This window comes from Rhinatrema bivittatum, chromosome 3, assembly GCF_901001135.1.
Source record: "Rhinatrema bivittatum chromosome 3, aRhiBiv1.1, whole genome shotgun sequence".
Taxonomy (NCBI): domain Eukaryota; kingdom Metazoa; phylum Chordata; class Amphibia; order Gymnophiona; family Rhinatrematidae; genus Rhinatrema; species Rhinatrema bivittatum.
The window spans coordinates 425,983,727-425,997,201 of NC_042617.1; the positions used below are offsets into that span (position 1 = coordinate 425,983,727).

The 13,475-nt window shown below is 42.7% G+C and overlaps 1 protein-coding gene across 3 annotated transcripts in view; it reads right to left on the reverse strand.

Annotated features, from left to right (window-relative positions):
* Positions 1-337: 337 nt before the first annotated feature.
* Positions 338-13,475, reverse strand: part of ARHGEF10 (Rho guanine nucleotide exchange factor 10) — a 370,273-nt gene continuing 357,135 nt past the window's right edge. For 2 of the 3 annotated variants that reach the window (XM_029595756.1, XM_029595757.1), the window contains exon 29: positions 876-1,396. In XM_029595756.1, coding sequence (XP_029451616.1) covers positions 876-1,396 — 521 coding nt within the window. Of the gene's footprint in view, positions 1,397-13,475 lie in introns of all 3 variants that reach the window. The other variant, XM_029595755.1, reaches the window with a different exon arrangement.

Consider the following 13,475-nt stretch of genomic DNA (forward strand, 5'->3'; position numbering starts at 1 on the left):
CAATGTCTAGACCCTAGCCCATATGGGCCGCTGCAAAAGCTATTTGCAATGCTTTAAGCCCTAAAATATGAAGGTCCTACACAGTGTATCATCACAAGTTTAACAGTGAGCATTCCCCAGTGTGCGTCAAACACATAAAGGGCCGGATTTATGCACGTAGAGGGGGGTTATGCTCACCGGGCCTATTTTATAAAGGCCCGGCGACGCGAGTAAAGCCCCAGGACGAGTCTAAGTCCCGGGGCTTTACAAAAGGCAGGGGCGGGGCCAGAGGCCGCTGTGTCAAAGGATTGCGTGCCAGCAGGCTGCCAGCGCGCACAACCTGCGCCTGCCTCTAGGCAGGCGTAAAAGGTATAACAACAATTTGGGGGGGTTAGAGTAGGGCTGGGGGGGGGGAAAGGGTGGGAAGGTTAGTTTAGGGGGAGGGAACGGGGAAAGCCCACGGGCGTCGGCACACAAAAGGTGCACTAGTGTGCCCCCCCTTGCGTGCGCTGACCCACGATTTTATAACATGTGCGAGCCTGCGCGCGCTTGTTATAAAATCGGGAGTATGTTTGAAAATCTACCCCATAGTGATGGAGTTATCATATTTGTTGTTTTATTTTTGTGATGACACATTGTTGCACTCATCACCTGATTTTTATGTCTGTGATTTATTTAGTTTGAGTATTGATAATTAACGTACATCTTTACCCATAATTGCATATTCTCCACTACATTCAGCTTTCTCATGGCTAAAATGATTCAGTGTAGGAGAACTGTAGTAGAAATTTTGTTGGAACAGGAACCTTTAGGATCAAATTCATTTATAATCTAATCAATAACAGTAATAAATACAACTAAAGCAGTCAGGCAACAGATATCATTTTTTGTCATGTTTATACATTGAACAGTGGAATCTGCCAAACCATAATGGAAGAAACTGGCTCCTCATGTCGCTGAGGCTTGGACTTCTTATTCACTCTCTTGTGTCCCTGCCCTCCAGAGATGACCATGACAGAACTAATTTTTATCTTCCTGGATCTCTGACTTTTACTTTTGTTGAGTGAGATGCTTGGATCATTCAAGAGCTCATAAATGGTATTCTCTTCATGTCCGTGCTCAATGAAACTAGATCTGTTTGACAAGGATAAGGATCCAGAGGAAGAGGACAAGTCACTTCTTTGTGTGATGGATCCCACAGAGCCTCCCAACCAAATGGCACTGTCATTTTTGTTGCTCGTGCATGTTTCCTTGTCAAGCTGAACAGCGGTACTATTCTTTGGGTCTTCATCTTTTGATTCTGCATGAGTTTGCTGGCTATTTATACATTTCCTTTTATTTTTCTTGTTTATGGATGCAGCCATTACAAGGAATTTAACTGAGCCACTGTGTACATGATACGATACCATTCCTCTTCCTATAAAAAAAAGAATGCATAATACATAATATTGTGTCATCACAAAAACAAACAAAAATATAATTAAATGCAATCGGTAAACAATAAATAACAGCTTACACTTAGAGAGTTACTTAAATAACCTTTCAGGAAACACTGTTAGATTGTTCTTTAAAAGTTTAAAGCAGAACTGCTACTGTTTTTTTTTTTTTTGTTTTTTTAACAAGTTTTCAAACTACAGAATAGCAGACAAAATAAACATGGTGCTTCAACAAAACCTGATAAAGGCAATATAATCCGCAGTCATATCCACCCACCCACAAAACAAGAATTTTCAATCCGTCTTGTAATAAGCGTGGTATGGGCCCCAAACATGTTGATATTTAAAACTTTCATTTCGTAAAAGCAAATTGCAAATGCTCAATATCCACTTTCACCTGAACCTGAGCCTGCCAATGATGCATCCCAGGACTAGTTTTCCAGAAGGTGGCAATAGTGAACCTGGCAGAAAGCAATAACTGACCCATCAAGGACCTGTGTTTCCGGGGAATGGCTGAAACCACCCATGTATCAAGACGACGCAGTTTAGGAGTAATACCAACAGGGAATCCTAATATATCAGCAATTTTCTGCGTAACCTGACCACATAAATGATGAACACTTAGACAGTACCACCACATATGCATGTATGTTCCCAAATCACTGCAACCCCCCACAGCATATGGCTGCTGCATCTCCATGAAATTTACTGTAAAAAAAGAGGTATTTGGTAGTTCTATACAGTAAAGGAATCATTAGATCAACTTGTTTAACACAGATAGAACTGTGGTGAGCATCTAGCCAAATGTGTATACAAACCTTAGTCATAAGCTGTACCCAGGATAAATTCCACTGCACGATCAATTTCTGGGACATTTCCTCACCAAACCTACGAGATACTATGCCCCAATAAATGGCCGTTATCCCCTTTACTAAGGCATCGGGGTCCCCCAAATATCTCTCCATTTTATGTAGCGATCCCAGCGGTGCAGAAACATCAAAATAAAGGGCAAAAGCCTCACGCAGCCGCAGGTAATGGGCCCACATATGCTCAGGCAAATCATGCTCCTTACATAAACCCTCGAAAGATTGGAGACCATCCTTGTCCCTAATCATACACAAACCCAAGTCTCTACAGGTTTTAAACTCTGCGAAAAAGTGTATCCCGAAATACAGGTATTCCCATAAATCGGTGCTTTTTCCCATTGCACCGATGTATGATTATCTCCCCACTAGACACTCCGAGGAAATGAAGAACCTGAGACCACACTTTGAGAGTGTGTGAGATAACGGGATGGCTACTGCTAGCTCTACGTCTCACCCAGGAGATGTCAGGGAGAAATGGCAGCATAGCAAGGGAACCACCCTCCAATTGTACACGTTCCAGCGCTACCCACGGAGCATCGTTATGACCAACCCATCCCTTAAGACACATCAATTGAGCTGCCCAGTAATAAACTTTTAGGTTCGGCAATGCCATTCCAGGCATGCATAACTGAGCGAAGCTAATCTGTGCTTGTTTATGATTCCAGATGAATTTCATCATACAGCTATGAAGGTCATGGAACACTTTTAAGGGAATCATAAACGGGACATGTTGAAACAAATGTAAGAGCTTTGGTAATACATTCATTTTTAGTAAATTTATCTGCCCAGCCCAAGAAACAGCGAGGTCAGCCCAATCCAGAAAATTTCTCTTAATTGTACCAATAAGACCCACAAAATTATGTGTATAAAGCCCAGCCAATCCTTGGGGATATAAATAACTAGGTATTTGAACCACTCAGTCACCACCCTAAAGGAACCCAAACAGTCTGGGAGACAAACCTTCCCACTCCAGGAAAACACCTCAAATTTGCCCCAATTAATCCTATAACCTGAAAGATCCCCATACCGGTGCAAAAGACCCAGCAGGGCAGGAGCCTCAATGAGGTAAGATAAATTAGTACATCTTCCGGACAAAGAGAAATTTTGTGCTCAGTATTCCAAATCCGTATCTCCTGAATATCAGCGTGGAGACGGATTGCTGAAGCCAGGGAGTACAATAGCCAAGTCAAATAATAATGGTGATAAGGGACAACCCTGCCTGGTATCTCATGCTGTAGAGAAAAAAGGAGAGAGGGAGCCATTGGTTAGAAGCCAAGCTCTCGGGTTAGCATACACAGCATGAATCCAAATAAGAAACCAATCAGGCAAACTCATGTGTCGCAAGACCGCAAATAAAAATGTCCAAGAGATCCGGTTGAAGGCCTTTTCTTCATCTAAAGACAGAACGACCCTTGAAAGATACCCACACTTAGCCAAATGGAAGATATTGAACAAACGTCTAGTGTTAAAGGTGGAGGCTTGCCCCTTTACAAAACCAGTCTGGTCTCTGTGTACTACGAAAGGAACAAATGACTGAAGAAAAAGCTGCAAAACCTTAGCCAATATATTCAAATCGGAATTAAGAAGTGAAATAGACCTGTAAGACACCAGTTAAAGTCCCCAGGCTGATGTCTGGACTGCCAGCAGAGTTGTACACAGATACTAAAAAGTAAGCAACCTCCAGCAAGTTTTTATCAGGACTTGGTTATTTACCCCCAGGCAGCAACAATTGCATCCTGTACCTCAAAAGCAAGGGGATAGGAGCTGCCAACATTTCCCAAGAACTGAGCAATATCTGCAGGAAAGGCAGGAGTTGGATCAGTTTACACTTTAGAGAAATATTGCAAGAAGGCCTGCTCAAAATCCTCACCCCATTCCCTGCCCTTTTTCAGATCACCTGTGTTAAGAAGGCACCAGATTTGTTCCCATGCTGATAAAATTTGAGTTTCACCAATTTGATGGCCCGTTCCACATTATTTAAGGGTGCGCAATTCTGCCTGAAAGGCCTCCAGCTGCTTGTAGGTGCAGGCCAAACAATCTCACTCGTACTGTTCTTCCAGCCACTTAATTGTGGCTGTCAGATCAGGAACTTAGCCAGAAGTTCTTTGAGGAAAATCATGAAACTAATGAATTTACCCCGAAAGCAAGCCTTAAAAGTTTCCCAGCAGAGAAATGGGGAGTAATCCTCAACTGGACTATGAATGTTAAACTCGGAAATGGCATCCTTCAGCAATACTGAAAATTGGCGATGCCCTAACTAAGCCATATTCAGCCTCCAAAGAGAAACCATTGGTGTCCCAGCCCCAACGACCAATGTAATTTCCACTGGTGAATGATCAGACAACGTACCAACCAAGATATCACTATTTTAACTTTAGAGACAAAAGCAAGGGAGCATAAGAAGTAAACCAATCTACTATACATACTGGGGTTGATTTCAAAAGGAGCATATACGCGTCCATGTGTGGGCGGTTCCTGGCGCTTGCATGTTATAAAAAACGGGTCCCGCAAGCACATGTGGGGCGTGGGATATTTGAAAAATATGTGCGGTGACGCAATTGCTCCTCCCCTCCCAGTCAGCTCCAATTAAGGAGCTGCCTGGGAGGGAACTTTCCTATCTTTAACCCTACCCTTTCTACCTCTTCCCCTCTCCTCCCGACCCCTAACCTAACCCTACCTATCCCTAAATTTTTTATTTTAATACTTACTCCTCCCCAGGAGCAGAAGTAATCTGCTTGCGCTGGCTGGCTGCCGGCACGCGCATCTCCGGGCCTGGCCCACCCCTGCCCTGACCACGCCCCTGGCCCACCCCTTTTGCAGGGATCGGCACTTCAGTGTGTAATGGGGGTTAAGTGCGTGGCCGGGCCTGTTCTAAAATGTGAGCAGCGCACGCAAGGCCCAGCCACATATATAACCTCCATTTTTTACACACATGGCCCTTTTAAAAGTCGGGCCAATTATGTCTTGGGGAATAGAATGTATAATCCCGAGCAGTGGGATAAAGAAATCTCCAGATATCCATGAGCACAAACGCCTCTGTCAATTCCCTATGGCAGGCATCACCGGGGATCCAGAAGCAGATACAGATGTTTTGTCCAAAATTGAATCTGGGAAAACATTCCAATCACCCCCAAGGCACAAATGATCAAAGCCAAACACAGCAAGAGTATCTATCAATGCCCGATAAAATATTAACTGATCACTGTTGGGGCCATAAACATTGACCAGAGTAAAGGTACAATCCAAAAGCACATAACGCCCTTCCATATATTTATGCTGATGATGCATATGAGAGGCATGTTTTTGTCCACCGGAATACAGAAGCCCCTACTACGAGAATTATAGGAGGAATAATAAACTGCCCTCACCCAACCCTGTTTCAATTTATCATGCTATGCATTCGTCAAGTGAGTTTCCTGAAGCATAAGAATTTGGGCCTCCTGTCTATGTGCAAATTGCGAAACATGTTTTCTCTTAATGGAGATGAAATTCCCCAAACATTCAATGAGATGCTTTAACTAAGTTCACCATGGACCAAACTCATTATAATAAGCAAACATGACTGAAACAGAGAGGAAAAGAAAAGAGAAACAGGAAACAGAGAGAAGGAAAAACCAACCCTAGAATAGAACAGCCTGTCAGTCCTGCAACCAAGCCCAACCAAGTGGGTCGTACCAGTGAAGCATACAGCGAAAACACCATTACAAGAAGTAGTAAATCTGAGATTCTGCACCCCCCAATCAAATCCTAACAAAATCCCTCTATCAACATTTCCCCCCCACCCCAAACATACCAAACCTGAACACCCACCCAATGTCATCTGGAAAATCCCGACATCTAACCCAAACCAATACCCAAGAAACAACACCTCCCACCCCCCAAAAGCCAGCATTTCTCTTCGGTGAGAGAGACCAGCCGCAATCTCACACAATCCCAAATGCCCAATCAAACGGGCCCCCCTTTCTCTCCCCCGTCGACTCATGTAACCCCAGCAAGAGAAAATCCCACCCAACACTCTTAACAACCCATCCTAAAAGCCACCCAAGAACCCCACGAGTGCAGCAAGCATTATATACCACATTCCATTGAAAAGAAACCAGAGAAAAGGTCAGGGTCCAGCAAAAGAAATATAAGCCAAAAAACAATACATGACCCCCAGTGCACTGCAACCATGAAATAAAATGTCACACCCAGTTTAAGAGACTATACAAAATCCCATAGGTTGTAGCCAAGAAACAAGAAATCCACAAAGATAAGCAGAAATGTGCTGCCCTTCCAGGTTTGTGTGCTAAAGTTCAAGTCCCAAAGTGTACAACCTAAAGTCAAACGAAAGCAAAATATTGCAGTAAAGGGCAGTCCCCAGAAAAAAACAGTCAACAAAAAGACAACAGAAAATCAATAAGGGAATGTGATCAAAAAATACAATAGCGCCGAGAGAGGAAAAGCTGGAATTCCACTCAGGATCACTTAGAAAGACATTGAAATTAGCTCTCAAATAATTGGAGCTCGCTGCTACATTAGAAAAGAATATATGAGAACGCCCAACGGCTTCTACCAGTTAGAATGACAGGTGTTATTGTCCTTCAGCCACTGCTTGGCTTCCTTGGCTTCCCTAGGCAAAAATCTTCAGTTTTGCCAGGCATAACAGAGCATACTGCAGATTCATCTTTTGCAGGTTTTTTTTTTTATGCCAGCAAAAGCCTGCCACTTGCTCTGTAAATCCATTGAGAAGTTCAGAAAAAACATAACTCCGCTTCCTCGGAAAGACAAATCTTTCAGCTCCTGAGCTGCAGCGAGAGTTTTATTTTTGTCAGTATAATAATGAAGCTTAATAAGAACTGCTCGTGGGCGATTGACATTCGCCGGTGCGGGTGCCAAAGCACGGTGAGCCCTGTCAAGTTTGATGGCTGCCCCACTGATCTCAAGGCATAGGAAAGTCGGCAGCCATGTTAAAAAGAACGCCACCGTGTCCGCTCCTTCCACTCATTCTGGAATGCCTAGAATATGGATATTGCACCAATGCGATCGGTTTTCTAGATCATCTGTATTCTCAAGGAGATCTTTATAACTGTGGTCCATCTTGTCCATTTTGGCACTCATCGACGACATCGCCATCTCCAAATCTGCCATCTTAGTTAATTGCTCTTTGAGTCGCACTGCATTTTCCTGGACCAATTTCACCAAATCGGCCACCTTCTCAACAATAATTCCCAGGTGGGAGTCCAATTTATGGGAAATCTTCTCTGAAAATTGTTCCATGAGGTCTCGGATAAAGGCTTCCTGCTCTGGCAGTATCTCCGTTATAGGTTCAGAATCGCTCTCTGAGGCCGAGTTTTTGCCTCTGACGCTGCTGCCGTTGCAATTTCAGGGCAGCTTTAGACTGTTTAGAGCCTTTATTGGCCCATAACTCCAGGATCGATTGCTTACACGCTTCCTTAGCAGCTGACATGCTGGCAGAGAAATGCAAACATGGCAGCAATCAGATTAATAAATACAGCAAAAGCAGGAGCTAAGCCGACATGCACCTCTTGTCCTTCAACATATAACTGGAAGTCTGCTACTGTTTTTCATTTTTAATAATGAAATTGACATAGTAACAGAGCAAAGGATGGAAAATAAAAATCGAATGGTCTATCCAGTCTGGCAAGTTATTCTAGTCTACACTTTTAAGTATTTCTCCCAGCAGATCTCTTGTAGAATATCATTCCTCAACCTAGTCAGTTTTTTCTGTCTATCAATACTGGGTGGATGAACACACTTTGTCCAACACAGGCCTTATCCTGGTCAGAGAGCATCAACCTGGTGCAGCAGGAAGTGATCCTGGAGCAAGGACTTGCTCACAAGGTGATGCATTGTCCTCTCACACCGAGGATGTGTCTCCCTGAGCTACTGCCCAGGATGGAAGGGTTAGGTTGGCCATCATAATTGGTGATTCAATTATTAGGAATGTAGATAGCTGGGTGGCTGATGGGTGTGAGGATTGCCTGGTAACATGCCTACCTGGTGCAAAGGTGATGGACCTCATGCATCACCTAGATAAGATTTTAGACAGTGCTGAGGAAGAGTCGGCCGTTGTGATACATGTGGGCACCAATGACATAAGAACATGTGGGAGGGAGGTTCTGGAAGCTAAATTTAGGTTCTTAGGTAGAAAGCTGAAATCCAGAAAATCCAGGATAACATTCTCTGAAATGCTACCTGTTTCATGTGCAGGTCCCCAGAGGCAGACAAAACTCCAGAGTCTCAATGCGTGGATGAGACGATGGTGCAAGGAAGAGGGTTTCAGTTTTATAAGGGACTGTGGAAGGGGTAGTCTTTTTCAAAGAGACAGACTCCACATTAATCAGGGTGGAACCAGGCTGCTGGCACTAACCTTTAAAAAGGAGACAGAGTAGCTTTTAAACTAGAACAAAGGGGAAAGCAGACAGTTGCTCAGCAGCATATGGTTCAGAGGGAGGTATCTTCAAAGAATACTAATAAAGCATGAGAGTTAGGGCATCCCAACAGAGAGGCTCCAATAGTATGAAAAGAAGTCCATGAACCTACAAGTAAAGAATCACCTGAGCTAAAAGATTCCAAATTATCCCTGTTAACTGAAAAGCAGAATGTTAATACAAACAAAAAACACACTTTGAAATGTTTGTATGCTAATGCCAGAAGCCTAAGAAGTTAAGATGGGAGAGTTAGAGTGTATAGCAGTGAATGATGACAGACTTAATTGGTATCTCAGAGATATAGTGGAAGGAGGATAACCAATGGGATAGTGCTATACCAGGGTACAAATTATATTGCAATGATAGAGGAGCAACTTGGTAGCAGGGTGGTGTTTTATGTCCGGGATGGCATAGAGTCCAATAAGATAAAGATCCTGCAAGAGACAAAGGGGTAGATTTTCAAAGGGTTACACGCGTTTCTATTTCGGAGCGGCCTCGGAGGGAACAGAGGCCGGCTGCGCGGTTCGGCGCGTGCAGGATGTCGATTTTGCTCAGCCTTGCCACGTGCCGATCCCGGATTTTAACAGATACGCGCGACTACGCATATCTATTAAAATCCCGCGTACTCTTGTTTGCGCCTGGTGCGCGAACAAAAGTACGCATGTACGTAATTTTGTAAAATCTACCCCAAAATGTACAATTGAATCTTTATGGGTAGAAATCCCTTGTGTGTTGGGAAAAAGTATAGCGAATGGGATATACTACCGTCCACCTGGCCAAAATGATGAGATGGACAGTGAAATGAGAGGAGAAAATAGGGAAGCTAACCAAATTGGTAGTGCAGTAAAAATGGGAGGTTTCATTTACCCCAATATTGACTGGGTAAATGTAACATCAGAACTTGCTAGAAAGAAAGTTCCTGGATGGAATAAATGATAGTTTTATGGAGTAATTGGTTCAGGAACCAACAAGAGAGGGAGCAATTTTAGATCTAATTCTCAGTGGAGCACAGGATTTGGTAAGAGAGGTAATGGTGGTAAGGCTGCTTGGCCCTAATGATCATATTATGATCAAATCTGAATTACTGACTGGAAGAGGGATAGTAAGTAAATCCATGGTTCTAGCACTAAACTTTCAAAGGGGAAACTTTGAGAAAATGAGAAAAACAATTAATAAAAAACTAAAAGGAACAGCTACAAAGGTTTAAGAATATACAACAGGCGTGGACATTGTTAAAAAAAATGCCATCTTAGAAGCACAATCCAGATGTATTACACGCATTAAGAAAAGAGGAAGGAAGGACAAATGTTTGACAGTATGGTTAAAACATGAGCTGAAAGAAGCTATTTTTGCTAAAAGATCTTCCTTCAAAAACTGGAAGCAGGATCCACCTGAAGAAAATAAGAAAAAGCATAAGTATTGGCAAGTTAAATGTAAAACATTAATAAGACAGGCTAAAAGAGAATTTGAAAAGAAGTTGGCTGTAGAGGCAAAAACTCGTCACAACTTTTAAAAATATATCCAAAGCAGGAAACCTGTGAAGAAGTCAGCTGGACCATTAAGATGATTGCGTGGTTAAAGGGGCACATAATGAAGATAAGGCCATCGTAGAAAGACTAAATTAATTCTTAGCTGCGGTGTTTACTGAGGAGGATGGTGGGGAAATACTCATTCTGGAGACTTTTTTCAAGGGTGAGGATTTAGATGAACTGACCAGAATCATTGTAAACCTGTAAAATGTAGCAGACTAGATTGAAGAGTAGCAAATCACCTGGACAAGATGGCATACATCCCAGGGTTCTGAAAGAACTAAAAAATGAAATTTCACACCTATTACAAATAATTTGTAACCTATCATTAAAATCATCTGTTGAACCTGAAGACTGGAAGGTGGCCAATGTAAGCCTGATATATAAAAAGAGCTCCAGAGATGATTCGGGAAACTGCAGACCAGTGAGCCTGACTTCAGTGATGGGGAAAATTGTGGAAACTGTAATAAAGAATAAAATCACAGAACATATAGATAGATATGATCTAATAGGACACAGCCAGCATGTATTTACCCAAGGAGGGTCTTGCCTCACAAACCTGCTACATTTTTTTGAAGGTAGATGTGGTGTATTTGGATTTTCAGAAGGTGTCTGACAAAGTTCCTCATGAGAGGCTTCTAAGAAAACTAAAACGTCATGGGATCGGAGAGATGTCCTTTTGTAGATTGCAAACTGGTTAAAAGACAGGAAACAGAGAATAGGATTAAATGGTCAATGTTCTCAGAGGAAAAGGGTAAACAGAGGAGTGCCTCAGGGTGCTTTTCTATATATTTATAAATGATTTGGAAAGGAATACGACGAGTAAGGTAATCAAATTTGCAGATGACACAAAATTATTGAGTAGTTAAATCACAAGTGGATTGTGATAAATTGCAGGAGGACTTTGTGAGACTTGGAGATTGGTCATCCAAATGGCAGAAGAAATTTCAAGTGGACAAGTACAAGGTGATGCATATAGGGAAAAATAACCCTAGCTGTAGTTACATGATATTAGGTTGCATATTCGGAGCTACCACCCAAGAAACATATCTAGGCGTTACTGGATAAATACATTGAAATCATTGGCTCAGTGTGCTGTGGCAGACAAAAAAGCAAACAGAAGGGCCGATGCAATAAATATGTGCAGAAAGCAGGTCCCAGAATGTTAAGAATTATTATGAAGGCAATGGGGAATAAAGCGATGGATGTCAATGCTTCTGTATCGCTCCATGGCAAGATTGCACCTTGAATACTGTGTGCAATTCTTGTCACCGCATCACAAAAAAGATATAGTTACACTGGAGAAAGTACAGAGAAGGATGACGAAAAGGATAAAGGGGATGGAATGGCTCCCCTATGAAAAATGGCTAGAGGTTAGGGCTGTTCAGCTTGAGAAGAGACAGCAGAGGGGGAATGTGATTGAGGTCTACAAAATCATGAAAGCACTTCAATGGGTAAATATGAATCAGATATTTACTCTTTCACAAAATAGAAAGACTAGGGGGCACACCATGAAGTTAGCAAGTAGCACATTTATAACAAATCGGAGAAAATTCTTTTTCACTCAATGTACAATAAGCTCTGGAATTCATTGCCAGAGGATGTGGTTAAGGCAGTTGATGTAGCTGTGTTTAATATAGGTTTGGATAAGTTATTGGAGGAGAAGTCTATAATCAATAAGAAATAGCCACTGCTTGTTACCTTGGGATCAATTTAATGTTTGGGTACTTGCCAGGTTACTGTGACTTGAATTGGCCACTGTTGGAAACAGGATACTGGGCTTGATGGACCCTTGGTCTGACCCAGTATGGCATATCTTATGTTCTAACTTACCCTTATCCTCCTTCCCCAGAATGCCAACAACTGAATTTCACAAACTAGTTATAGTTAGCTGTTCTGCAGAGGAATATTGTCACCCTGACTCTATAATTACACAACTAGATCTCTTTGAAAATATAACCCCATGTTATTATGGTAAGAAATTTAATCTTGCAGAGTGATTAAGAATACAGAAGCTGAGGTTTAATACAAAAAGAACAAGCTCATGCATAGTAACCTAGGACAGCAGTAGGTTGCCAAAGAGTGAGAAAAGGCAGTGAAAAAGACAGCGGAAATGCGGAAAGGAAAGTGAAAGATACAATCAGTAGTAAAGGGGAAGTGGCAATATCTATGTAGAAATCATTGGTGAGATCTCATCTAGAGCACTGCAAACAGGTCTAGAAGCTGAATCTCTGGAAGGTTAAAGATAAAGCAGATGCAAACCAGAGAACAGCAACCAAAATAGCATAGGGTCTAAAATGAAATGTACAGGACCTAAAACATGTATATTTTATGAGACCCACCTTTTTGAAATCGCTTTTAAATCTTATACCTTCTTTTCTTTTAACCAAGACTCTTGTCCTGAATGTTTGTCTTATTAGATTATAAGCTCTATTGAGCAGGGACTGTCTTTTTGTATGTTTGTACAGTGCTGCGTATATCGTGGAGCACTACAGAAATGTTAAGTAGTAGTTGTAGTAGTAGTAGTAGTAGTAGTAGTAGTAGTAGTAGTAGACATGAGGGATATATGAAAGATATTTATATAGCTTTAGGATATAAATACAGAGTATGCAAATATTTTATGGTAGAAAATATGCTTTCATAGAAAGGAATCATATCATCAGACCAGAATGGGATAGATGCAGGAGTAATGTAAAAAAAATGGGGTAGATTTTAAAAGGTGCTCGCGGGAGTAGATTTGTTTGCACAACCCAGCGTGAACTAATCTACTCCCGATTTTATAACATGCGTGCGCTACTGCACGTATGTTATAAAATACAAGGTCGGCGCGTGCAAGGCTGCGCAAAATCGGCAGCCTGTGAGCGCCGAGCCAAGCAGCCATCCTCCGTTCCCTCCGAGGCCGCTCCGATTTTGGAGCGGCCTCGGAGGGAACTTTCCTTCCGGTCCCCCCACCTTCCCCTCCCTTCCCCTATCTAACCCATCCCCCCAGCCCTAACTAATTCCCCCCCCCACCATTATTTTACAAGTTACGCCTGCCGACGCGCCATGTTCCGGTCGAGGGGCTGGTCCGGAGGCTGCAGCCACACCCCGGGCAGGAACCACGCCTGCGGCCCCGCCCCCAATGATGCGCTGACTGCGACACGCCCCTGACACGCGTCCCAGGGCTTGCACGCGCTGCCAAGCCTATGCAAGATAGGCTCGGTGCGCGCAGGGGGTGGAAGGGGCAGCTTT